The sequence below is a fragment of the Lichenostomus cassidix genome, chromosome 15 (genome assembly GCF_008360975.1).
Source record: "Lichenostomus cassidix isolate B80296 chromosome 15, HeHo_3.0, whole genome shotgun sequence".
In the NCBI taxonomy this organism is placed as follows: domain Eukaryota; kingdom Metazoa; phylum Chordata; class Aves; order Passeriformes; family Meliphagidae; genus Lichenostomus; species Lichenostomus cassidix.
Genome location: NC_139496.1, coordinates 2,745,373 through 2,771,989, shown reverse-complemented (window position 1 = coordinate 2,771,989; position 26,617 = coordinate 2,745,373). Strand labels below are relative to the sequence as shown.

At 50.4% G+C, this 26,617-nt stretch overlaps 2 protein-coding genes across 7 annotated transcripts; one reads left to right on the top strand and one right to left on the bottom strand.

Moving 5' to 3' along the window:
* Positions 1–598: 598 nt before the first annotated feature.
* On the top strand, positions 599–17,378 carry CAMKK2 (calcium/calmodulin dependent protein kinase kinase 2). 4 transcript variants are annotated; one of them, XM_085075489.1, is made up of 18 exons: positions 599–630; positions 4,846–4,956; positions 5,291–5,759; positions 6,506–6,553; positions 6,954–7,007; positions 7,148–7,199; positions 7,289–7,422; positions 8,036–8,072; positions 8,836–8,857; positions 9,147–9,235; positions 9,456–9,655; positions 9,746–9,799; positions 10,250–10,323; positions 10,689–10,776; positions 11,023–11,118; positions 11,656–11,784; positions 13,668–13,768; positions 14,130–17,378. In XM_085075489.1, the coding sequence occupies exons 3-18, from the start codon at positions 5,460–5,462 to the stop codon at positions 14,200–14,202; spliced, it is 1,551 nt and encodes a 516-aa protein (XP_084931615.1). In that variant the 5' UTR covers positions 599–630; positions 4,846–4,956; positions 5,291–5,459; the 3' UTR covers positions 14,203–17,378. The 4 variants fall into 4 exon arrangements, 2 of the variants coding, with proteins under 2 accessions (XP_084931615.1, XP_084931614.1); XR_014855270.1 differs by lacking the exons at positions 599–630; positions 14,130–17,378 and having other exon boundaries at positions 11,637–11,784; XM_085075488.1 differs by lacking the exons at positions 599–630; positions 11,023–11,118.
* On the bottom strand, positions 4,588–25,873 carry P2RX4 (purinergic receptor P2X 4). 3 transcript variants are annotated; one of them, XM_085075494.1, is made up of 12 exons: positions 25,464–25,864; positions 24,661–24,808; positions 23,126–23,197; positions 22,959–23,031; positions 22,386–22,482; positions 22,124–22,204; positions 21,878–22,019; positions 21,408–21,544; positions 19,973–20,066; positions 19,823–19,888; positions 19,627–19,722; positions 18,225–18,923 (listed from the first exon to the last, which is right to left on the bottom strand). In XM_085075494.1, the coding sequence occupies exons 1-12, from the start codon at positions 25,592–25,594 to the stop codon at positions 18,891–18,893; spliced, it is 1,170 nt and encodes a 389-aa protein (XP_084931620.1). In that variant the 5' UTR covers positions 25,595–25,864; the 3' UTR covers positions 18,225–18,890. The 3 variants fall into 3 exon arrangements, with proteins under 3 accessions (XP_084931621.1, XP_084931620.1, XP_084931619.1); XM_085075495.1 differs by lacking the exons at positions 18,225–18,923; positions 19,627–19,722; positions 19,823–19,888; positions 19,973–20,066 and adding exons at positions 4,588–4,644; positions 5,980–6,067 and having other exon boundaries at positions 25,464–25,870; XM_085075493.1 differs by lacking the exons at positions 18,225–18,923; positions 19,627–19,722; positions 19,823–19,888; positions 19,973–20,066 and adding an exon at positions 20,073–20,555 and having other exon boundaries at positions 25,464–25,873.
* Positions 25,874–26,617: the final 744 nt, after the last annotated feature.

Below are 26,617 nucleotides of genomic sequence, written 5' to 3'. Positions count from 1 at the left end.
GAACTGTTTGGTGGTGGCCTCTGTGACATTGCCGAACTGGTTTCCAAACTTCCGCTTTAGGTGATGATTTGGGCAATTGCTCAGCGAAGGTCCGGGGGAGCTGGCGCAGGTAACCCGGGTTGCCCCCAGCTGAGCTGACGCTGGGAACCCCAGTGTTTGCTCAGGGGCAGGGGGAGGCAGCGGCGCTGGGGACGCCGAGGCTCGTGTCGCTCCGAGGAGGACGCGGGGAGCCCGCAGCGGGGCTCGGCGGCAGCGGGACCGGCCGGGGCTCCGCGCTGCATCCCGCGGGGAGGTCACGGGGGGCCGCGCGGACCGCGGGGGAATAAAACACTGGGGGGAAAAACTATGAACAAACCAAAGAACAAAACACACCCCAAGAGCGGCTTACAGGGGGCGGGCGGGCAGGATGCGGCTGCCCTAGGGGAAACCTGCCCTTCCCCGGGGCGGAGCGGGGCCTCCCTCTCTCCCTCCCTCCCTCCTTCTATCGCTCCCTCCCTTCTTCCCTCCCTCCTTCCCTCGCTGCCGCCGCCGGAGCGGAACCGAAAGCGAAGGCGGCGCCGGGTAGCCGCGCTCCGGCCCAGCGCGGCGGGGCTGCGGGGGCTGCGGGGTCCCGGGGTCGCTCCCCGCCAGGTCGGTGCTGCGGGAGCGGGCGGGGAGGCCGGGCGGGGGATGCGCCCGCCGTGGCGGAGACAAAGCCGCGCCCGGAGGGAGCGGGCGGGCGGGGGCGGCCGGGCCGGGGATGGAGCGGGGATGCAGCGGCGCTGGGGCTGCCCTGCGGGCGGCGAACGGCATCGCCTCCGGACGGGTCTCTCTCCCGGCCGGCCTGTGCGGGCACCCGGGCGGTGTGGGCTCGCTGCTGTCATTTCCCCATGCCGCTCCGGGGAGCTGCGCCGTGGCCGCACGGGCCCCGCGGACATCCCGCTGCCGCCCGCCCCGACACGTGCGGAGGGACCCGGCGGGTTGGCGGCACCCGGGAGCGGCGATGGCACCGGGTGGCCACACCGCGTGTGCCACAGACCCCGTGGGGCTCCTGCCCGGGGGTTTAGGGCCGGGATCAGGGGTACCAGGGATAGATAGACCATGGGGAAAGAGGGGGATTTTAAGGTCAAGGGGCAAGTGAGGGGCCAGGAAAAGATGAAGGGGATGGAGCTGGTGGAGCGACTGTGTACAGGGGACAGGTCTCATGAGGAGCCACAGGTTGGGTTGCTGCGAGTGACAGAGCGTGGTTAGGAGGTGGGATGCAGCCCTGCAGCCACGTGCACGGCACAGAGCATCAGGAGCATGAAGGTAACAGTCAAGACCAAGAGCAGAAGTGAGATGACCACAGGAAGTCGGTGTGATGGAGCTGTGGGCTGACTGCAATGCTGCAGGGGCAGAAACCACCCCTGGGACAGGACCAGCTTGTCCTCAGGGCCAGGGGGATCGTGCTGGGGAGAGGATGTGTGGTGGCTGCAGGCACCGGAGCTGCATTCATGGCCCGCAACCAGAGAGACAGCCCCTCTCCCATGAGCAGCCCTGTCCTTCTCCTGGCCCCTCTTCATGAGCAATTTCTATTGGAAAAAACAGCCAACAAGCCCCGAAAGCCCATACCTGAGTGTGCTGTGAGGGGTCTCTGATGGATCAGTGCTGTTCCGGGGAAGGCTGTTAGCAGCTTGGAGAGGTAATTTGGAGGAACCTTTGCTTTCAGCTTGGCCTTAATATCTTTTAAGTGGTGTCCACAAAGTGCAGAGCTGCTCTCGTTTCCTCTCTTGTGGCATTGTGGGCTGGACCTGATGGTTCCAGGAAAGCTGGGAGTCACTTGGCAGTGCTGAAGAAGGTGATGGGGATGCTCTGGGCTCATCCTGGTCCATGATCAACACCATCTCTGGAGCTTATGCTCTTTTGGGATGCTCATTATTTATTGCTTCAGCAGTATTAGGCAGTATCCTCAAAATTATTTAAAAATTTGATAAAGACATTTTTGTGAGACCTATTGAAACCTGCTGCTGGGTTTTGTGCCACTACAATCCTGGCTTTACATTTTTTCCCCAGATTTTTCCACTCTGTGTTGGCTGGGCCAGGCAGTGCAGGAGGCTCTTCCATTTGCTCCAGGGGCAATGAAAACCTTAGCTGCTTGGGCACAGAGACCTGTCCTAGATGGGGCATGGGTGCCTGTCTCCAGTATCTCATAAATTTGGGTGTCCTCTGACTTCTAGAGAAGCTGCTGAGAGATTTTTTTCCCATTAAGAGTCAGGTGGGGGATGCATATGGTCTTTGTATACTACAGTGACTAATATATTTCTGGCAAGGTCTGCGCTCACCCGTAGGAAGGGAAACTGTGATCGATGCCCCCATTGCTGCAGATGACACCACTCTTGGCACGGGCACTTCCACCGCTGACCGTGACCGGGGAAAGCAAAATAGCCACTGGAGCCTGCCCAGGGAGACCAATAACTGCCCCAGGCTGGCCCTGCTTGGCTTTTAACCAACCTTCAGCAGTAGCAGCGGAGAATCTCTGCGAGTAAAATCAGCCCTGGTTTCAGTGTTTTGAGTTCAGTTTTGTTATAAACAGCTTAATTTGTGGTTTGTGAGCTGACCCCCGTGGAAGGATGGATGGAGGGGTCACTGCCGAGCTGCCACCAAGTCTTACTCCCTTGGGAGGGTCTGATCCTGACACTGTGTCTGGCCTTGCCACAGGGAAGCACATGTGGAGAAGGCGAGTGTGCAGCCCCCTGCATGTGGGTAGAGAAACAGCTCCGGGGAGGAAAGGGCAGGCTGATGCATCCTGTTCTCTGATTTAAATCTGTGCAGCCGGTGCTGGCTGCAAGGTGTCACCCTCTGCACTCCCCCAGAATCGGTCAGCTTGGTCCTCTCTGGAGGTGGCTGCATCCAGCAGGGCCCACGCGCTCTCAGCAGAGCTGGGGCGGCCCGAGGGGGCTGTGAAAATCCCTCACCCTCGCGGGGGCTGATTTCACTCCCATTCGCTCCCACTTAAGCCACGTGGACGCTGAGAGAGGGAGAGCTGCTGCCAGGGTTTCACAGACCTCTTTTCATTTTAATATCCCTCTCCTTGCTGAATTAGATGCGAGACTGATTGCTTCGATAATCCTGCTGCAGCCGCTATGGGTTATATATGGATTGCAGCCAAAAGCTGTGCCGATAAATCATTCCTATACACCAGGCTGTTATATTTCCTGAGGATTTTGTGGGCATGTGCTGCTCCCTTTTACATAAGGATCTGCTGGAGTTCATACCAGAATGTGCTGCTTTTCCCCAAGCAAGGGCCTGGATGGGTTGGTGAAGCTAAAGCCCCCAGGCTGTATTTTCTCTCTTGGGATTATTGCCCTCGTTTCAGCTATTTTACTTTTCTTTCTTACTGGGAATACAGCTGTTCTCCACCTCCTCTTCCTCCTCCTCAGCCTCCTAATGGGCTTAGTAAGGAAAACAGGGCTGTGTTCAACAGTGTGACCCCACTTTTGGGTTTCTCTCAGGGAAGGTGTCATATCTCAGGGCAATTCGTGAAGACCCCCATCCTCAGACCTTTTGCACACATGCAAAGGGAAAACCCCTCTGATTTCCCACTCCAGCCGATGTTACAATGGGGCTTGGCTGACTTTTAGTTTACAGAGCCTGGGGAAGCCTGCTTGAATTAATCAGACTTGATATGTTTATCCTGGTCAAGCCAATTAACTCCCGCCAGCCAGGACATGCTCAGCTCTCAAAGTGTGACTGAGACTTCATAATTCAATTTTGCTCATGTCTGGCAAAGTTTATCAGGAACCCTTGGAAGTCGGGATGCAGGTGATGCAGCATGGAATGCCCAGCCATGCTGTGGCACCGCTGGGGACTGGGATTGCTACCAGCGATGTTCCTGAGGTGGTTTCATCCCAAGGCTGCCCCGATGAGCTGCCTTTTTTGGTGTGGCTGCAGCGCACGGTGAGGGTAGAGGGCACAGCATTCCGGATCGGCTCCGGCTTCAGGGCAGCTATTTATATGTGCCCACTGGAGAGGTGCCCAAAGCAAGCCAGGCAAATGGCCTTGAGATGCATCTCTGTGGATTTGGGATGAATAGGGGGGGCTGCCTGTTTGTTTTAATCCATTTGGGAGTGCATTAAAACACTCTGCTGTGGGCTGCCAGCATCACCGGGGGGAATTTGACTTGGCTGGTGGCTCCCGGCTCTCTCATCCAGCAAAGCCCTGTCCAGGAGCAGATTCAGCCCCACAAAACCCAGCGTTTCTGGAATAGTTTGTCCTTGTTGCTGTTCGTGTGCTTATTTATAGCCTCCCCATCCCTGCGCTTCTCTGTGCCTCGGAGCAGCGAGCGATGCCGCGTTGGCTTCAGCTCCGGGCCGATCCCACTTGGGCACAAAGCTCCGGTTTATAGATCAGTGTTGAAAACAGCAATTAGGCCATTGTGAAGCCTCGAGGACGGGGGAGACGATTTGATTTCTGTACTTGACCCATAATTTCTGCTGGGCTGATTCAGAGTGGTTGTGCTGCGGGTGCAGCACGGAAACTTCAATGGAGATGAGTGGAGCTAATTTTAACCGGCCGCCTCGTCGAGGTGTGGGAACCAGGCAGAAAAACGCCTCAAACCCTGTTCCTGCTTCTGGGCTGGTTGTTTCAGGATATTTTTTTCGCTTCCTTCTGTGGCAACTTGTTAACCTAGAAATTAAAAACAGCACCAGTGTTGGGGCAGGGAAGAATGACGGTTTACAGCCAACCAACCATTGAACGGCCCCAGGTGCTGTGGGGTGCCTGGCACGTGTTAATTAACATAATTTTCTCCTCTTTTTAAATTATCACTTAATTACTAGATTTAAAAAAAAAATCTTTGTTGCTAACAGTTTTCTCATTTATCTCAAGGTTTGGGGACCTGAGTTTTGCACAGAAGGCTGTAGGAAGAGAAGTTGCTGGCAATGATGGGCTGTGGGCCGAAGCAGTGAGCCAGGGGGCTGGTTCTGCACCCCACTCTTGGTAAGTGGGTCCCTGTGCCCCTGAACTACTTTGTTTGGATCCTGCCCTTTAAAACAACCCCTTTGGGGTATTTCCATAATGGAGATGATGGAGTTGTTATTCCCTGGAGGTATTCAGATGAAAAGGGTAGAAGGAGCAGTGGTGGCAGCCCTGGGGGTGAGGCTGGCTCCAGCCTGGGGTCTGTCTCATGGCAGGGTGATTGTGCATCCTCCTGCTTTGCTGCCCTTGGCTTTAGCATTCTGTATGTCATTAATAAATCAATCTATAATGCAGCAACCAACGGGAGGAAATCCTGCTTTCCAGAGAGCCTGTCTGACCCACCCTATGTTTGCAGGCACATCTCCCCACCACAGCATGGCCAGGATGAGGCTGTTGGTCCCTCCACACTGCCACGTGTCCCCAGCAGCTCGCCCGCCCCGCGGCTCCTCTGCCGTGCCGGAGGCTGCGGCCGCCGAGCCCCCGCGGAGCTGCGGGACCCCCCGGCACTGAGTGGCCACCCCAGCATGGCCTCGCTCATCGTGGTGACCGAGCACGACGCCACGGGGAGTGTGAGCGAGGAGGAGATGGACGTGCCCGGCAGCGAGGGCTTTGGGAATGGCCGGAAGCTGCACCTGTCCGGCCGCAAGCTGTCCCTGCAGGAGCGGCCGCAGCCTGCCCGCTCGCCCGGGAACGGCGATGGTGCCAACGAACGCTTTATCTACCCATCCCTCCCCTACTCCCCGGTGACATCCCCACACTCCTCCCCACGGCTGCCACGGCGGCCGACGGTGGAGTCCAACCGCGTGTCCATCACTGGATTTCAGGTGAGGGGGATGAACATTGCAGGTGAGGGGGATGAACATTACAGGTGAGGGGGATGAATGCTGCTCCTGCGGTTCTCCTGCCCCCATCTGCGTGGATTTCCCCACTGTGGCATTTCTTCTCGCTTGATTTTTTTGGGATAAACTGCCATAGCACGTCTGCAGGCAGTGGGACATCCTGGGCCATGGGGACAGCCCTCAGGGAGGTGAGACTCCAACTCACCCTTTTTTGTGCCTTTTGCTGATGCCACCAGCTCTCACGGCTGTCTTTGGTGGAAGCAGGAGTGTGCCACAAGTTTCTTTCTTTACTCCTTAAAAATAAAGAAACAGAGAAGGTCACTGAGATCTAAAGAGCAAAGAGTCCTGCCTGCCCCCAGCCTGACAGAAAACAGGCAGCAAGTGGCTGCTTTGCCCAGAAGAAATAAAATTACTTGGCGCCAGGTCGCCAGTGTTAAACTCCCCGGGGCTCTCCCGGTCCGTCACTCTCGTTCCACGTGAGTGGACAGGACAGGATCGCCTGCCCAGCCGTTAATGTTTGCAATTAGTCATCTATAAACACACCAGTGTGTGGCTTGGTGGGTGGCTTTTGTGGCTCATGAATCAAAGCTGCCCAGCCCCACGTGGGTGCTTGGGCAGAGCAGGATGGGGCTTGAGTTTGCAGAGAAAGTTTTGCTGCAGATTTAAAAGGAAAAGAGCAAACGTGAGTCGTTTTGTGGCTCCTATCAAACTTCCCTGCTTTCTCCCCACAGGACTGTGTGCAGCTCAACCAGTACAAGCTGAAGGATGAAATCGGGAAGGTGAATATTGGGTTTGGGGTGGGATGAGGGGTTCTGGGGCGGGAGGGTGTTGAGATCACTTCCGCTTTCCAGTCAGTGAGGTGGCAAGTCCAGCCACTCCCTACAGCAGCTCTTTGCTGCTCGCTGGTCTATTCTCAGTGGTGCCAATTGAATTGTATATTTTAAAAATTATTATTAATTTTTCCCCTCCCCCCTCCGTCCCACACAATGGGGCATTTGAAGCTTCTCTTTGCTGTCAGTGTGATGTCAGACTGTACACCCCCCTGCTCCTCCCACCATCACCCACCAGCGCTGTGATCCCGGTGAGGGTGGGTTTGTGGAGGAGCCCAGAGCCTGGTTTGGTGATGTGGGTTTTATGGATTGTCCCTAACTGGTGCCCCATGGCTGTGCCCCTCTCCAGGGCTCCTATGGGGTGGTGAAGCTGGCCTACAACGAGGACGATAACACCTACTATGTGAGTAGCACACAGCCCCAGAGCCTGCAGCAAGGCAGGTGGGATGGGGATGGATCCCTCTACTGACTCCCTGCCCCATCCCACCAGACACATTTTACCATTGACTTGCCCCAAATTCCACATGTGTTCCCCTCTTGCAGGCAATGAAGGTTCTCTCAAAAAAGAAGCTGATGAGACAGGCAGGCTTCCCCCGTAAGTGGCACAAAACCTTTTGGGTGGGGGATGTTTTGGGAATCTTGGGGGATTGTTCCTGACTGGATGCATCTCTGCCTTTCCCACAGGCCGCCCACCGCCCCGTGGGGCCAAAGCTGCTTCCGAGGGCTGCCTGCAGCCCAGAGGGCCCATTGAACAGGTCTACCAGGAGATTGCCATCCTGAAGAAGCTGGACCACCCCAACGTGGTGAAGCTGGTGGAGGTAAGCGCTGGCCTCTTCCCAAAACTCTTCCTTGAGCATGACAGAGCCTGGATGCTGCAGCAATGGGTTACACCTTGTCTTGGGTGAAGGGGAGTGACCCCAGAAGGGCTGGGATGGCAAGGGCAAGTCCTGCCTTTAGGAGAATTGTGTTTCCCTTGGTTTAGAAGGTTTTTTATTCTCACCTCCCAAAAGACTTTTTCTCCCCTGCCCAGAAAGGAAAACACAGAAAGATGTTGCTTCTGTGGAGGAAACAGGTTTTGGGGAAGAACTGGTGTTTCTGTGGGTTCAACAGTGCAGCTGCCTTGCCCTCCACCCACTTGCCTGTACGAAACAGTCCAAAAATCAAGAACTAAGGATGTGCAGGCTGGAGTTTATTTGGCTCATGACTCAGATGATGCTTCCTGTGTGTTTTAAATATTTGCTTCCTTGAAGTACAGCTACATTTCTGTCCTCTTTTTTCCCTACTCTTGTGGGTAGAAGCTCAGAGATGAGCAGACCGTGCTGATGGTGCAGATGGTGCAGAACTGAGATGGCTGCTAAAGAAAATATCACAATGTTTAATTTCCAAGGTTTTCTTGGTGCTTGTTTAATTGCCTTTTTTTTCCTTTGGCAGGTCCTGGATGACCCCAGTGAGGATCACCTGTACATGGGTAACTGCCCATTGCCCTGGGGTGTCAGAGGGAAGGGGCAAAAGGTTTCTGCTGTGTTTTAGAGTGGCTGTGGGCAGGGTTGTGTCTCTCCTTCGCTGTGGGTATAGCCTGGATGTGCTAGAGGATGCAGTCTGTGTTGTGAACAGAGACAAGAGTGCTTTATAGCACTTTATTGGCGTAAATTCGACACCAGGGCATGCTTTGCCATGAGAGACACTAGTGCTGATGTTCTCAGCTTTGAAGCTGGGCTGATAGAAAGGAGTTTTATTTCTTTGGCTTCAGGAAAAAGGCACAAATTAATTAGCCAAGGTAGAAATGAGCCACATCCCAACCTGCCTGGCAGACTGCAGTTGTTTGCTTGATATAAATACACAACTCTTGGAGAAGGCATTTCTCTTGCATCATTTATGTTCAGCCTGTACTAGCGGGGAGTGTGCAATGCCTTCATGGCCAAGTGCTGAAGTTTGCTCTGGGTGTGGGCTTGGCCTTTTTGGTGGCAAACCAAGGGTTTTTGTGTGCCATGGAGGGCACTTCATGATGCTGAAGCTGCAGCACTGAGAAGGTAGTTGGTAGCATCCCCTTAACTGAAAATGGGAGCAACCCAAATGCCATGTGCCTTGCATAAGACAGCATCTCCTTTTTAAAAATAACGTCTTATTTTTAGAATTTTTGTCATTAAAATAATTGCTTTTGTGCTAAGACTGTGCTCACAGGAGCAGTACCCTGTAAGTGATCCGTAATCACCTTCTCTTTTGTGTTGCAGTGTTTGAACTGGTGAAGCAGGGGTGAGTACTGAATTCCAGATTTAATCCTACTAACATCTGAACATGAGATGGGTTTGTGGGTGGCAGAGCTTGGCCACCCAGCATGGGAATGGGGTGCAGAGGTGATGGGGAAGTTCATGGTGGGGCTTGAGGTTTGAATGGCATTTCCCTAGCCTGGTTACAGCTGAGTACACCCTGTATGTGCCTGTGTTTGGGGTTGTGTGCTGTCACCAGCCAGTGACAAAGCCTTCAGGCCCTGTTTCAGCACATCCAGGTGGGGAATGAACTCCATTCTCTGTTGCCTTTGCAGCCCTGTGATGGAAATCCCAACCTTGAAACCTCTCAGTGAGGACCAGGCTCGGTTCTACTTCCAGGATCTGATCAAAGGCATTGAATACTGTAAGTGTCTCTGCAAAAATGATGGGATTTCTTGTTTTTTTTCTAAACCAAAGAGCTGGCCTTTCTGCTGGTGTATGGTGCTGCTTCTGGTGGCTCATGCTGCACAGGGTTTTTTAAAGCTGGCACTGTTCATGGCATTAGTAGAAAGACTTAGGCCCTTGTGGGGCAGACCAGCAGACCAGTGCTGCTGCTGCACAGCTCGTTGTCCCTTTGGCTGCAGTGCACTATCAGAAGATAATCCATCGGGATATTAAACCTTCCAACCTCCTCGTGGGGGAAGATGGGCATGTCAAGATCGCTGACTTCGGAGTGAGCAACGAGTTCAAGGGAGCTGATGCTCTCTTAACCAACACAGTGGGCACCCCTGCCTTCATGGCTCCAGAGACTCTCTCAGAAACCAGGAAAATCTTCTCTGGAAAGGTATTTAATAGCAATTTGAAGGGTCTTGGACTAACCTTGCACACACAGAAGTCTTGTTGTAGATTTAACTTCACTTTCTTCACTCTGCAGGCTTTGGATGTCTGGGCCATGGGGATCACTCTGTACTGCTTCGTGTTTGGGCAGGTAATGAGATGGATTTTTCAGTGCTGTTCGTTTTTGGGGGGTTGGTTTCTGCCTCCCATGTTCCAGATAAGCAGTGGGATTGGCACCCTGTGTCCCTGTTTGAGCTGAGTGGAGATGAGGATGTGTGCATGGAAATGGGAAACCTTTGCCTGTCCCTAGGATAAGTGCAGCCAAAGAGGTTGTTTCTCTTTCCCAGTGGAAAAAATTCTATGCCTGGGCAGATGTTTTAGGAAAGGAGCTCTTGTAGCAATTGGTAATTATTGGTTAAATATCTTTTTCATTGCGTTTAAAAGTAGACATTGATGTAATAGAAAATCTTCTGGAATTTCCTTTTAACTGGATCTTTGCTCTCCTTCAAACCCTATGAGATCCTGATGCTCCTCTGGCTGTCCACTGCTGCCTTTTAACAGAGATTGTTGCTTCCCTCATTGCTCTTTTTCTTCGCGGTAGTGCCCTTTTATGGATGAAAGGATCTTGAGTTTACACAATAAAATCAAGACCCAAACGTTGGAGTTCCCAGACCAGTAAGTACTCAAAACCAAAAACAACCCATCAATCCTTATTTTACAGTTCATTTGAGCTGTTTCTCAAGCATTGCCTGGGTAGGGCTGGCCCTGCTCTACTGTGGTTTTGCAAAACTCCAGCTTTGAGTTGGCCTCTCCTTGCCCTGTACATGAGAGATCACACTTCATATTGCCTCAAAAGGGGACATTTTGCTTTTGCTGGGGGTTTGGAGAGCAGGGGGTGTACGAGGACCCAGAGGTGCATCCCTGCTGGAGCTGGAGTCCAGCCCCTCTGCCCAGGAAGGCCCACAGTGGCTGGCATTGAGGTGAAGAACAGAGACATCCATCCCTTTCCCCATCTCATCTCTCTCTTCTTCTTTCCATAGGCCAGAAGTTACAGACTTCTTGAAGGATTTGATTACACGGATGTTGGATAAAAATCCTGAATCTAGGATTTCGGTCCCAGAAATCAAGGTACTGACCTAACTTCCTGGTGCTGGCAGTGGCTTCACTTCTGTTGGGTTCTCCTTGCTAGGCTTTTTTTGGGAGTCAGTTTGATCGCGCCAGGCTAGGTCCCCTCCCTGTGCCCAGGGCCCCTGGGCAGGTAAGTCCCAGCTCCTTCCCCTGCTCCGGGACCTGCTCAGCTTTGGGACCTTTGGTGCCTATAGAAGTCACAGGCAAAAGGAAATCCCCTGAGTACAGTATTTCCTCTGCTACCAGGAAAGTACTGTGCAACAGCCTTTCGCAGGAGATTTCTGGTCCTTCGCCCCTGCGGGAGCCTGGAAGGGGCGAGAAGCTGAGAGAATGGAGACCAAGGTAGGGGGAAAGGATTGCGGGGGAATTGCTGAACCATTTTGTGCTCCTCCTGCAGCTGTCCAAGTCACCAGGTGTGTGGGCAAGGAGGTTCTGCCTTCAGTCATGGATTAATCCAAGTCCAGGATGAGGGCTCAGTGGGTCTCCCCAACACTGCTGCTCAAATGTGTGGACTGGAATAAATATCTCCTGCTGCTTGGTGCTGTTTCATCCATAAGATGAAGACAGGTCTCCTTCCCTAAAGCCCAGAGATCCCAGTGCTGTAGGTCACCAAGGTTATGGCTTGGTTGTGTAGCTGGGGCCAGCACTGGCTCTGGATGAGCTGCACCATGCCATTTTCTGCTCCGAGCTGTGCTGTTCCTGGTGGTGCTAGGGTGAGCTGGCTCACCAGTGAGATGGCACATCCCTGCCCTGCTCCCTGGTGTTTCAGGAGCTTGGAGGGGCCATAGCTTGGACAAGGAGATGCGTTTGCCAGGCTTGTGTTGTTTGAGTTATGAAAAAGAGGAAATCGTTCCTGACAGGCTGTGTTATTAATTGAAGTTGCACCCTTGGGTCACCAAGAACGGAGCGGAGCTGCTGCCCACGGAGGATGAGAACTGCACCCTCGTCGAGGTGACGGAGGAGGAGGTGGAGAATTCAGTCAAGCACATCCCCAGCCTGGCCACCGTGGTGAGTGTGAAGGAGTTCATAGTCTGTAGATGCACAGCAGGGTCCATGCTGCCTGTCAGGGTGGTCCTGAGCAGCTGGAGTTTGCTGCTGAAGGGCAAAAGCATTGGGCAGGATTAGAGCAAAGACCTTCCCTCTCTCAGGAACAAGTGCTGCAAGGCACTTCAGTATCTCAGGGTCTCAGCAGCTTGTTGGATGTGGCCGTACCCCACAGTGCAGGGGAATATTTTACAGCAGTTCCAAAGGTAACTGTCAGTGGGCTGCTGGTTTCCAAGCTAGAGCTGGCTGCCCAAATATCACTGTATTTGCTCAGGGCAAAAGAGCATCTGGTCCAGAACCTGCCTGTGGCCAGGAGCAGGTGTTTTGGCCAGGCACAAGGAGCTCCTGCCCTGTTCTGCCTGTCCAGCCGTAGGGGCTGTGGGAGCTTCCCAGGATGGAGATTTTATCTGGGCCACTATGTGCATCAGCCCCCGCCAGGAGCTATTCTTGGTGACTTCATCTCATCTCTTTTCAAGCTCAAATTTTTATTCTCTGCAACCCACTGTGGTGGTGAGAACCACATTGTAACCCTGTCCTGTGTGGAAAGTGAAATCTTTTGTGGTTTTGAACCTAATGATTTTTTGGGTGCTGCCGGCCCTTGTGTTAGGAGGAACAGTGAGCAACCATTCAGTTTCCTGGCGTGGTGTTATCTGCCTGTAGGCACTCAGGCTGTGATTTTTTTGAAGAGGTTACCTTTAAAGCCCCTTTTCCATCTCATAGCTGTGCCCATATCTGGCCCCATTTCTGGAGCTCCCTCCCTTTTGAGTACCCTGCAGAAATCTCAATGACTGGAAATATGTGAATATGCAAATGTGCCCTGTGCTGCTCAGGCTGCAAGATCAGATGTTGCTCTAAAGAGATCACCATTGATGAGGGGTTTTTTCCCCCTTTTTCCTGTTCAGAGGGCACTTGATCAGTGGGCTAAATGCTCCCAGCCCTCTTGAAATCCACATGTGTTTAGCACAACTCAAGGCAAATAAGGTTTTACTGCACTTCTTTGACTCGTAAATAACACACTGCCTCCAGGCAGATGTGGTATTTTCACATTTGCATTTGATCTTCAAAATTGCCCTCTGGTGCCTGATCTTTGTGCAGCCAAGTGCAGGCATTGACACTCCAGTACGAGATTCACTCACGTGGCTTCGACTCTCGCATAAAACACCCTTATAAGGGCTCTCTGTGTGCCCTGATGAGCAGATAAATGAGGTACAGAGGGATGAGAAGCAACATCAAATGATGCTTCTAGGGATGCACCTGCCAAGGCCAGGTCCAGTACTGCTCACCTTGATGTTTGCTCCCACCAGCAAAACAAGCTGGGGGATGCCAGGGAAGAGCCCTGACACTTCTCTGCTCACAGCAGTCTCTGTCTGCGCTGATGCTGGGTAACTTTGTGTTTTGCTGCCAAAGCTGGACAAATGGCCAGCCTTTCAGTTTGGTTTCAGATGAATATTAAGGTAAAATTGTGCCAGTTCCTTCCTCTGTCCCTTTCTAGTGAATTACTCTGCCAGATAATCATGGAGAACTGGGAATTTGCAGGTACTAGATGCAGTAATCAGTCAAACCTACTTCTGGGGAGGAAGGGAAACTCCCAGACTTGGCTTTGCTTTCCTTTCCAGCCTCTTACACCTGGTGTGGCTCTCATCTGCAGGGACTTCAGAGACTGAAACAGCCCCTGTTGTAAGCAGCTGGAGACTAAAGATGCTTCCTTCTGATTTCTGTTCTTTTGATAGAGAACTTTGACTTGTTTTCACTATTTTTTTTTAATTATGTGGGCATGAAAGTTGGATGTTCCTGTTGCTCTTGAATGAAGGGAAAGCACCCTGATGAACTACATTCTGGTTTTGCAGATTTTGGTTAAAACGATGATCCGGAAGCGATCCTTTGGGAACCCATTTGAGGGAAGCAAGAGGGAGGAGCGGTCATTGTCTTCCTCTGGGAACCTGCTGCCGTAAGTGTCATCACCTCACCTTGGCCCCAGAAGACATCTGCAGCTTTTCCCAATGCTCTGGAGGAGAAATTGGATAGCTGGGCTTTAAAACTTCCATGGGGGCCATGACTGCGACATTCACACACCCTGTGACTGATCTGTAACTGCTTTATAGAATTTTTGTGACATGGCATATCCTGCTCTTCTGGTGGGATGACAAACATCTTTTTATGGCACTTCCAGCCTGTTAAATGGGGAGAGATGACACGTGCTTAGTGTCCTGAAGATCTCATGGCAGGGAAGGGGCAGACACTGGTGTCTCATTGCCTACTTTGCCTTTCTCTGAGTCGTTCAGCAGCTGTTTTATTTCCTTTGAAAACAGGAAACAAGGCAGTGAAGATAATCTGAAATGCAATGATTTGCCCAACGTGGGAGAGGAGGAACTTCTTCCATGAACGTGGACTTCACGGTTCTGTCGAGCAACTCAATCCAGGGCACGTCACAAAGCGTGCGCTGGGGATGAGGTGAGCAGAGCCCACAGCAAACACAGCATGACATGGCGCTATCTCAGTACAATGCTGGATGTAGAGCTCACATAGCAGCATGTTATCAGACATCTGACTATTTGCCATAAACATGGAACATCTCCGATCACTTGGACTGCTGACTTCTGGTGGGAGAGGCGCTGGCGGACAGTGGAGAGGTGAGCTGTTGTGGTGAGCAGCAGCAGGGCTTTGCAAAACAAAACCGAAAGCAGCCAAAGGAAAATGCATTTGGAATTGCTTTTAGCTGGTTTTAATGTCAGATAATTTGCAGGGACTGATGCCAGCGTCCCAGGGGTGTGATGCCCATACTGTGGGCACATACAGAAGGGTGAAGCTTCTTCCAAGTGGGATACACTGCAGTAAAACCACATATGTGCACTTTTGAGAGTTCACGACCTACCGGGAATGTTGTTGCATCTATTTCTTGTCGTTCTGGTTTGTTTTTAATTGACACCTTTTTAACTGCATGGGAACAAAGCAAAAACCCACCTTTTCAGCTTTTTAAAGAATGCCTATCTTTGTGAGCCAAGTTGTATGAAACAGCATCTTCAGGACGTATAGAAAGTGAGGTTAATTACCTCCTCAGGTAATTAGCACCTTTCCAGAGGCCTTGGTGTGACCAGGACTTGGTAAGTTAGGTATTCAGTGTATGAAAGGAAAAGGTATTCAAGGGCTTAAGTTCAGTTTGAACTATTTTTGCTGCAGACGTATGAGTGAAAGGTGGTGTTTAGCTGAATGTTTTAAACAATAGAGGAAGCACTAACAGTTTGTTTCTAAATCTTTTACTTGATCTAGGTAGATATATTATAAAATATGAAATTCAGGGTAAAATCCTTCACTTCCATGTACATTACATGGTTTACTACAATTAAAATAATACAACTTATGCTGTTTTTTAAGTATAGATTTAGGGCTTGCTTAGGATTTAAGATCTTAATGATTAGCTAGTAATTTTCAAAGAAACGTTTGTTTTCCAAACTCTTAATCTGGATTCTGGGGCCAATGCTATGTATTTTTTGCAAGTTTGTTACCAGTAATTTGTGAATGCCTGTGGATCAGAGGCTTGTTAGTAATTTAAGTGTATATCTAGTTAATGGATTGTTTCTTACGAAGAGCTCTTTCACCTTCAGTCAGATTACTCTGATTATTTGTGGTGCTTGTACAAAATAATAATCTATCACGTGGTGGGAGAGACTCTGGCGTCCAGACTCACTTTCCCAAGTTCTCTGTGCTCAGAGCTGGAGAACGAGGAGCCAGGGTTTGCCTGAGGAAAGGGGTCACGGTAAGTACAGTCATTTTGTAGATGGACTGTGGGAGTAGGGGGGAAAAAAGTCTTGATTTTTTCCCTTCTCAGTCTGATGTGGTTGTGTGACCTTGAAGAAGGCATTTGATGTGCCTGACAGGGGGAGGATTCAAGTCTCCCAAGCTTGTGAGGGACTGATAAGGTGTAATTCTTTGCCCTCAGGAAGTAGGCACTAGGAGACTGCCAAGTATTTTGATTAATGGTAAGATCTCTGCCTGTTAACCCTGGCCATGGATGCCCTGCCTTTAGAAAGTGACCGTTCCCTTGTCTTCCTTTATCCTGGACAGCACAAGCAGCAGAATGCCAAGGTCCTTGGCCCTGCTGCAGTCAGACCTGGCCTGGTTATTCCTGGTTAGGACTGGTTTTTGTTAAAGCCAGGACAGCATTAGCAAGGGTGCAGATACCTACCCAACCTGTCCCTTATACCTTCTGATCACTTGAACCGATATTCCCCCTAAATTGCAATTTATTATGGAAGTATTGTGCTGCTGGCCTCTCTCCAAAGCCAGTGAGGACGTTTGGTGGTTTAGGAGCAATACTATGGAGTTTGGAGCCATAAGACATGCACTGTTTTCCTCCCATTTTAGTCCGAGGCTATGCCAAAGCCCTGCAGCTTCAGCTATGGGAAAACCAAACAGGTAACTTGGGGGCCAGCACTACTATAGCTGCCTGCTCCCCCTTTCCTGCATAGGACTTTTCATTGTGGAAATGTGTGTGAGTGGGCAGCCTGGTTCTCTACACCTGCAAATGGACTTGATCTGCCAAAAAAAAAAAAGTAAAAAGCTAGGGGATCCAATTCTTTGTAGCTAGTGCATAGTAATGTGTGTGGTGTGTTTGCTAGAGGTGCATTGTAGAGATCTCTGTGCTGCCCACCCCTGGTTGTGATTTGTCAGGTGAGACAGTTTACATTGACCAAACAGGTCTGCCAGGTGCAATGCAGCTTCTCAAGAGCTGTACCAGCTCCCCAGTGCCCAGCCAGTCACTGGGCCTCAGATACTCCCACAGATCAGTGTCTGACTGCCTGCACGGGCTTGGTTCTGAAGGATGCTAAAGCTCAGCACTTCCCAAGGCTCTCCAAACTGAGTGTCCCTCAGTGCAGACTCCGGTGGGGCTGCAGCCAAACGCACATTTTGGAATGAAATGTGATGTGGATTTTTCTGGTTGGTCAGCTCTGTTGAAAGCATAAAGCGTGGCCGTGTGAGGAAGATCTCTCTAAATGCATGACCTGTTAGAGAAGCTGTACTGTGTATATAAACCTGCTCAGTTCCCCAGCTGCTGTTCCTTAGTAGTAACGCTGGCTTTCTCCTTATAGTGAAGTGAACATTTTGCTTGTGCCTTGGAACTGGGCTGTAGCTTGATTTCCCCAACTCCCTTCCTTCCAAACAAGCCCGGTGCTGACTGTGGGCTTATTGCTGGGTACTAAGCCTTTTTGGCTCTGAAAGCACACAGGAAAGTGCTAAGGGGAAACCAGGCCTCTTGTCTGAGTAGTTTTCCATGGTGGTCCCCTCTTACCTATCAGGCAATTGATCTGTTTTTTTATTAAGGTCCTGAACTATTGCTGATTTTTATACTGTTTGTTTAATGACCAAGGCTTGTGTTTCATTCCTACCCCTTTATTATGCATTTAACTTTATCAGGTGTATCAAGTTTAAATACTGTGTATTTACCACTTTTAAATTATATTACCTAAGAAGAAAGAATAAACCAACAACTAAGTGTTTTTCCACACAGCTGTTCAAGCTTCACTGTACAAGCTGAAATAAATGACATGCAACCAAACCCAGACTTAGTTGATCAAGTGGAACCATTATTCTGTTTGAGTGGTCTTTATCAAGCTGTGAGAGTTTGGCTGTTGGAAGAGGAATCTGAACTCATTCTCATATGTTGGTGAAGTTGGGTGCTCCATTGTTACTGGGGATCTTGGGCTAGGATGAGACCAGAGCAGCTCGAGCCACTGTATAATCCAAACTGAGCATTCACAGGAACAGACTGGAGCACTGACTCTTGGAAAGGCTCTTTGAGTTGGGACATAACTTAGTGCTCAGCAGCAGCAGGCACATAAAGAATGAAACAAAATGATAATGCTGTGGTTTACCCACTGTGCTGCTGGAAGAAGGCAGCCAGGATGCTGGAGGTATGGAATAGATGCCAGGGCTCTGTAACACTAGAAAAGGTTCAGAGAAAGGGAAGACCTGGACTTTGTCAGTCAGTGTGAACACTAGAGGTGCTCAAGGCCATGTGAATATAAAAGCCAACAAATCCACTTCAATCAAATTGTGTAAACCCATTAAGTGCAGCAGCCCAGACACAGGGCTGGTGTGGTGGTGAAAAGCACAGGAGGAGGTCTGCTAGGGAATAACAGGTCTGTTCTTCCAAGCAGTTGGTACCAGCATTTGGATAAAGACCCTAAGACTTTGGCCTCTGACTTACAAGTCTTTTCCCTTGGAGAGGGTTTAATGCAACAGACATGGACAAGGTGTTGGGAGAACTAAGGCAGAGCAACTGTAGTTGCAGCAGCACTTCTGCTGAGACAATCAAGAAGCAAAGCCCAGAGCCCTGGCTTTGATAGCCCTCCACTAACACTTGATATCTGGGGAGAAATGAACAATCAAAACCCAGCTTGCAGGACTTTCCGAGGGCTGAGGGAAGGTAGTATTTTATTAAAGTCAATTGTAAAGTAATAGAATAAAAATAAGACAAAACAGAAAAAAAAATCTGTAACCAGTAAGCCATTTATCACAGCACAATGGAGGCAGACACTGCTTTGTCATGGTCTGTGGCCACTGGAGCTTGGAGATCCAATTAAATAGTAGGTACAGGCTCAGCTAAACTTCACAGTCCTTCAGGGCAAGGAAAAATGACTTGACAACAGCAAGGAGCTGCTGTCCCAAGGTTAGGCACTACCTGGCAGTGGCCATGTTCACTTAAGGAAGAATCTGTGCCTGTTGTCCTGTGCCCTCTGGTACCAGTGAGCTCCAGGATAGGAGGAGTGTCAAAATGATGTCAGAACTGTCCCTGTCCCAGGCTTGGCCAGTGCAGAGGTCTGGCATAAAGCACAATTTTCCCTCTGCTTAGTGCAATTAACCTGGAAATAGTGCAGACAAGGAGCAGACCCAGTTCTTTTCCCTGGGGATTGGCTCCAGCCAGCAAAAGCAGTGAAGTGTAGTAAAGATGGTCCCTTTGTCAGTTTTGTTCCCCACTTCCTTCCAGCAAAGAGGGGCTGGTCTCATGGCAGGGTCAAGAAATACTTCCAGCAGCAGTTTAGAGCAGTAGTTGGTCCTGCAGCACCAGGAGCTCAGGAATTTGTTCCGTATGTCTCACCAACTCCCTGCAAGGATCAGAGATTAGAGCTCTCTGCCAGAAAACTCTTTCTTTCTCCCCCTTCCATTCACATAAAATCCTTTGAACAGGCACGCTATTTCCTGTTACTCAGACTTTACTTTTCCAGTGGCACAAGGTGTTTTGATTCTGAAATCTGCCCTCTGCAGCCACACTTCCCACCAAGCACAGTGCTGTAGGGCTGAGCTCTACCCTCAGCACCAGTGAAGCACTAAATCCTTTTACTGGCCAAACAGATCATTTGGACCCTGGAGGGTCCAACTGTGGCTGTCAGCATACTGGTCTCAAGAAATACCAACCCATTGAATGGGCTTTTTCACAGCCACAGGAACCCCAAAAGCCAAGAAGGGAGTATTTGATGGGAACAGAGCTGTTCCCTACAGCTCTTGGAAGGCAAATGCCAACGACTGCAACCCAAAAAGGAGGTGCAGTAGGAGCATGACAAGTTCTTGAATATATATTTTCCTCTCCCAAGAATGGTTGCCCAGGAAACATGACAATATTTGTTTCTAGTGCTCTTCCCTGCAACAGCTTTGAGGTAGAAATTAGCTTCTCTGACGAAGAAAAAGTTTCCTTAGAACTGTGGTTCAAAATCCCCATTTGATGTGGACTTTCTACATCCTGTTTCAGAGTCTCTGTGGAGTCAGAGGAGGAAGCAATTTGGCCTTTACCCTGCCTTCATTGGTGCTTACCAGTTCATAATCCTCCACATATTTGTATTTCTTCTCCCGATAGTAGTATCTCTTCTTCATGCAATGCAGAACAACAATGTCACACAGCACTGTTGCCTAGTGGAGATTGAAAGAGTATTGGAGATTGTAAGACAATGATCCTCAGAAGTGAGATGCTAATCCAGAATCGAGTCCAAGAGCAGATAGTGTCACTTACCACACCAAAAAGCGCTAAGCCAGAGCCGATGTTAATCATGGTAGGAATTACATCAAATTTTCCTGCCTAGAAGACAGTTACAAGGCTGAGTATGCTTTTCAGCATCTGTGAAAGCCCTCACTACAAGATCTCCAGGAACTGTCACCCTACCTTTCCGAACACTATGATATCAAAGCGGATGCCATAAGCTTTGACAAGTGTCCGTGATTCAGTGCCATCACTATCCCTGTAGTATTTTGCAAACCTGCAGAAAACATAGGTGGTCAGAGCTTAGCTGGAAATTTTGAGGTTGCTTATGTGATCATGCAACATCCAAGTGTGCTCCCCATCCCAAGAGGATGGGCTGAACATTGATACTTCCAGACAAAAGCCTCAAGTGATGGAGATTTCATGCAGGCAAGCTCATGTAGGAGAAAAGCCCCAAACAGGTGAATCCAAGACAACAGTGAGCACCATAAAATCAGGAAACTTGCAAGGCATAGGAAGGGGAGAAAGTAGCTTTAACAGCGGAGCAGAAGGACTAATAGGAAGAAATTCAGCTACACGAGAGAGGCGGGCAGGCGGCTGCAGGGGACAAGGCAGCCGCGAGAGGGCAGGGCCGGGAGCAGCAGCGCGGCTTGGCCAGGCACACAAAGGCTGCTCCGTGTCCCGCACGGGGTGACCGCAGGCAAACGACAGGAAAACGGGATGAGAACAAGTAAGTGAGATCAGACTTACTCTGCCACATGGTTGGCTAAGCCAGGAGGAAGCAGAGAAGAGGATGGAACAGAAGAGGAAGGATTGGTAAGAGGCTGTACCATGGTCTCAAATTAGGAAGAGCACTTCAGATCCAGTTGTGATATCCTCCAGACAGTCCTGACACCCCAATACCTGAGGCCTGGCACCTCCCAGCACACACTTGTGCTGCCTGCATGACAGCAGCTGCTCAGCAAATTCATCCCAGTTCCACCAAAAGATGTCCTGTGCTAAGTGAAATTTTGTGATTCTGGAAACAAAAGCCCTGAGCTGTTTCCTCGTGAGCAGGAATCCTGCAAGGACTTTGGCAAGGTAGCCAATCCTTATTAATACACTCTAAGTCTGGATACAACCAGCTGCTGGCTCTGTGATGGTGTTTTACAAGTGCTGGACTTAGCTGTACTGGCCAGAATGTGTATGTGGTGGTGTATGCCAGGATACTCCTGGTGCAGACATGGTCTTCAAGTAACAGAGCCACTTTTACAGGTTAGCTTTCCCCCCAGACAGAGTGAAGGAGATGCTTCAGCTTCCCATCCCTACCCCCAACCCCCTAAAATTCTGCCCTATCAGCACACCCTGAAACAGTCAGTTGTCCCACTGCCACCCAAAAGCTGATGGAAACATGACTCAGACACTATGAAGCAATCAGTGGACCTTCACTGACTTCCCCACCCTGCTGTGGTTTGCACACAGTGAGGATCCCACCTGCTCTGTCTTACAACATCAGAAAAGCTCTCCATGTTTCCTTTAGGTGCTGTTCAGGCACCATTGAAAGCCCAGAACCACAACTGCCAGTGGCAGATGAGCTGCTGTTGATATCAGGTCACATTACCCTGCACAGCCACATTACCTGAAGTTGTAGCCAGGTGAGACGGTGTGGGCAGAGTCCTTGTTGTCGAGGCGCCGGAAGGAATATTTTGGCACACAGTGGGAAGCGGATCTGTCCAGGTTGCAGTCCCAGTTGATCTGCAGTGCCATGACTCCACCCTGCCAAGTGGAGGAGAGGTGATGGGTAGTCCAGTTACATGGTCAGCCCTGCACTAGGCTCTCTGCTGACCAAGACCTGATTTATTGGCCCTTATCTCAGGCTCAGTCCAACACTCTTTTCTGCTGCTACACAATCTTGCACATAACCCCACCCAAAGAAAGCAAGACTAATTATTTGTTAAGCAGCATTGACTCCAGTCCCTCTGGCCTGAGCACTCTCCAACTTGCAGCTGATCTGTGTTCTGTGGCTCATGCCACAAGGCAGAGGGGACAACCACCTACCACTCCTCATCTAGAAACAGCTGAAGCCCAAGAGAAGGGTCTGGTAGATACCTCCACAGCCATTTCCTGGAAGTCCTGCCCTGCAGCTTCAACTATTTTCCCTAAACGGAAGATAGGGCAGAAGGGATCTGTCTGGGCATCGTAGATGCAGTTCTTGAGGTAGGTGGAGTTGATAGTGGGGAGGATGTTTCGCCTACAGGAGAACAGAGAGAAGATTTGTAGCATCTCCTTCCACCCCTCCAGTTCCCCTTTACTACCCACGAGACCAGACAGTGCTTTGACCCTCTCAATATTTACTTGCTGAAGTTGAACTTGCGGTACCAAATGTTGTTCTTCACCAGAAGGGTGAAGTTCTCAGCTTCTCGCAGGAACGCTGGCCTACAAAACAACAGGAAAAGTAAGTAAATACAACACATTTTCACAAATAGGACTCCGCAGGGTCCTTGGTGCTCACCTCTTCAGCTTTTCCCAATAGTATCTCACTGGGAGAAGCATCAGCTGTATACCACCAGCCTGCTCTCAGGAGGGGCATTTTGGAATAGGGAGACAGAGCACTCACTTGGGTACGTGATAGTCATCCTCCACAGGGCACCATGCAAGGACTTCACAGGTCTTAATGCTGCCGTTGTATGAAACACACTCCCCAGTCTGGATGCCTGGACAGACATGTGCATGGAGGTACTACTGGGCAAAACCAGGCAGTATTTGATCTGTGACATGCCCTCACACCATATGGTGAAAACAATTTTCCCAGAGGTGAAGTGCCACTACCAAAACCCACATTATCTTCCATTGCAAGTGTAATTCCAGACAAAGAAACATCAGGTGCTTTTCTTGAGTGAAATCCTCATCCATGTGAAATACTGCTTCAGGGACTGAAGGCCATGAAAGCACTTCACACTGTTTGCTAACTCACCAGAGCCCACATCTACCCAGCATCCACCCAACACAGTTTAAGTCCATCTGGTCTCCACCACAAGAAAAATCTGAGCTTCCCTTTCAGTTCTCTTACATGTGAGAGAATGAGAACAAGGAGACTGAAGTGAAACGCTGCTTCCTTCACAGCAGGGAAGGCACAGCACAGAGGTACCACAACCCAGACTGAAAGGAGCCTTTGCAGCAGGTTTCTTACCACTGCTGTGGGTGCTGACATATCCTGGAACACAGTCGCTATTCACCTTGCACTCTGTTTGATCATCTGGGAGCTGGAGAGTAACGATAGTTACATAAAACTCTGCAAACCCTCTCCCCCACACTCCCACCCACACAAGGCAGCATTAAAGTAGATCTTGCACCTACCTCCGGGCACCGGCCTTGGCTCTGGTTCAGTGTGAGTATCACATTGGTCATGACAAACACAGTGTTCTCACCCTGAGCATGCAAAACAAGAAGGAAACTTAAGAGTGAAAGTCTGCAAAGAGCACTCAAGGCACTGTGCCAAACATCTCTGTTGACAGAGCCCAGGTGGCCCAGCAGAGGGGACTTGCTTTGGACACTGCTGGTGCAGCACTAAAGAAGCAGATTCCTACATGTATTGCCTGGTGCTGCTGTGTTTAGCCAGAGGGAGGACTGTGGGACTGGCAACTCTTTCTGTCCTCCCACTCGGCCCAAAGTTCCATTATGAAAACAGAGATCACCCAGCTCCTCAGGGGACTCGTAAGGCAGGCGCAGAAAGAGAGCTCCAGCTGCAAGTCCGAGCACAACGCCCACTCTTTCTTTTTTGCAATATATCAGTTAGGAATTTGCCCAGTCCTGTTTCTTCAGGGAGCACTGTTTTCATTACTTTACCTCCAGTACTTTCAGATCTGTACGATTCCAGATCTGTCATTTGCTTCCGCTCCACTGCTATGCAAATATGATCACTCAGCCAAAATCTGGCTAAATCTGTCTTTTTCTCTGCACCACATGTCATGCAGACAGAGGAACCCATGACCAGCAGCTTGGCTGTGCCTGCCCAGCCCAAAGGCTACCACATATGGCCCAGAGAGCACAGATTCCCACAGATACAGTCAATCAGTAACTACAGCAATGCTTCCTGTTCAGTTCTGGACCAGGTGACTTGCAGGCTATTCCTGTGGTTACTGCCAACAACTTAACTTGGGGTTGTTTGCTTTAGAAAGCAGTAAGAAAGATGACACGTAGTTATTGTTGCAGCTTCTTCCTGAAGCCTGTCAAGTTCTTCCTCCTCTGCCGGGACTGGTACTCTTGCCAGTCTTTGTGGGCAACGTGGACAGTGGAATCAATGCACCCTCAGAGAAGGAAAGGCTCCAAGGAGATCCTAGAGCCCATTTGAGTACCCAAAGGGGGCTTATAAAAAGGAGGGAGAAGGGCTTTTTACACAGGCAAATAGTGATAGGATAAGGGGGAACAGTTTTAAACTAAAAGGGGAGAGATTTAGATTAGATATTAGGAATTCTTCACTGAGAGGGTGGAGAGGCCCTGGCACAGGGTGCCCAGAGAAGCTGTGGCTGCCCCTGAATCCCTGGAAGTGTCCAAGGCCAGGCTGGACAGGGCTTGGAGCAACCTGGGATGGTGGAAGGTACCCTGCCCACAGCAGGAGGGTGGAATGAGATTATTTTGGTTGCTTCCAAACCCAAACCATTCTATGATTCTACACAAGCACACACACACACACACAAACACAAACACTCTTTTCTTGAAACAAGCTTCCCCATGGCAGGTGCTCACTATGACCTGCAACAAAGGAAAGCTACTTTGTTTTCTCGTATCATGGCTGTGCTGGAGCCAAAGCTTCTCCAGTCCTCAGTGGACTTCAGCAAAGCAGTAGCTGTTTGTTAGAAACCCCTCTGTCCACATTTGAAAGTGACTGATACCTGAGGAGGGATGACATAGTCAGCTACATCCCAGATCCTGGCTCCCAAGGTGGATGTGTTTGTCAGTGTTACTCCTTTCACCTTTGTGGTTACAGAACTGACCACAGAGTCTGTTTCCTGGTAGCCCTTTTCCCACAGAAAAACCCACCTGAAAGAGAAGGATTGCAAGAAACAACAGATAAACACCATAAACAAGCTCAAGTGGTCGGCACTTCTCTTTTTTCCATATGTGACTTGAAAGGGCCAGACCAGGTAGTTTCACAGCGTTTCCTTACATAAGTCACCAGTCTGGCAATCTCCTGTCTGATTTTTGGGGGAGATTTTTTATTTCTAGACAGGTTTGCAGGGTTTGATTTGCTTTTATGCCCAGCCCTGCTGGGTGAACGACAATCACCTCCTGAGACCGTCCCGGCTCCTGAGGGGCCCTTGGGCCATTCGCTTAAAAGTTGGACTTGATCCTTGTGGGGTCCTTTCCAACTCAGAATATTCTGTGATTCTGTCCTGTCTGCAGCCCCACAATCCCAGTTAAGGCTGCCCAGTTAGGCAGTGCCACCATCTGAGTGTCACCGTTCGGTGAGCTTTGGCTCCCCTCAGCGCCTCAGCCCCTCTGCGCCTCAGTCCCGCAGCGCCTCAGCCCCTCAGCCCCTCAGCGCCTCAGCCCGCGCAATGGCTCCCGCGGCCCCTGAGGGCCCCTGAGGGAGGAGAGGCTCCCGCCCTCAGCCCCGCGGGCTCCCAGCGTGGAGCCGCCCGTTTCGCCTCAGGGCGGCCGGCCCGGGACAGCCGCATTGCTGCCGCCCGCTCACCCGATCACGTAGGCGAGGATGCCGAGCTGCACGGCGCGGTTGACGAGTCCCACTTTGCGGCTCCGGATCAGCACGATGCGCGGGGTGTCGTACTCGAAGAGGAAGCTGCGGAGAGCCCCGCACAAGGCCATGGCGGCGGCCGGGAAGGGAGTGCTGCGGGCCGGAGCTGTCCCGGGCCGGGCCGCGGCTGTCGCAGCCCCACAGCGCCCCGAGCCGCCCGCCGGGAGCTCCCGCAGCCCCGGGGCCCGGAGCGGGCAACCTGCCCGAGGCTAGCGGAGACAGCGGCTCCGGCAGCCACGGACTCTCCACGGCTGTTTTCACAGAGTCACAGGACTCGTTAGGTTGGAAAACACCTCTGAGATCGTGGAGGCCACCCGTGACCGAACACCACGTTGTCAACTAGACCAGGGCACTGAGTGCCACGCTAGTCTACTTAAATATCTTCCGGCTCAGTGACTCCAACGCCTCCCTGGGCAGCCCGTTCCAGTATCTAATCACCCTTTCTGTGAAGAAATTCTTCCAAATTCTTCCTAATGTTCAACCTAAAACTACCCTGGCGCAGGTTAAGTCAGGGCAAGGACCAAGCACCTGCCTCTAAAAGAGCAGAGCATATTGAACACTGTCACCTTCCCATCCGCATGGGCAAGTTCTTCCTTTATCCTCTTGCAGAATTAATCTTTGCTGTAAAAGCAGGGATCTGTAAAAGCAAGGTACCCTCCACCTTGTCCTGAGATACCCAACACAGTCCTTATTGTAGAAACATCACCTCATAAGAGCACGTGAATCATCAGGAAGTGGTGAAGTGAACTGACAAAATGGCAGTGGGAAATTCAGACAGTACAAAACCATTGAAGAGCCTTTAGTTCAGCTATATATTAGCAAAATGCTTCATTTTTTACAAAAACAGTCAAAACAGAAAGGACCCCAAAAAGTGGGGAAAGGATAGGAATATGAGTGAATATTCAGTGTAATTTTCGGAGGGAGAATTGGTTCATATGGTAGAACTGAAATGTACTAATGCCTACAGCAATATTTTCCCACTCTAGATATATAAGATGCTGTAATATGAATATTAACACAATTAATGCATTTTTCAACTGAATATATAAATACAGCTGGCATAATCTGCCAGCAATATATCTTAAAATATATGT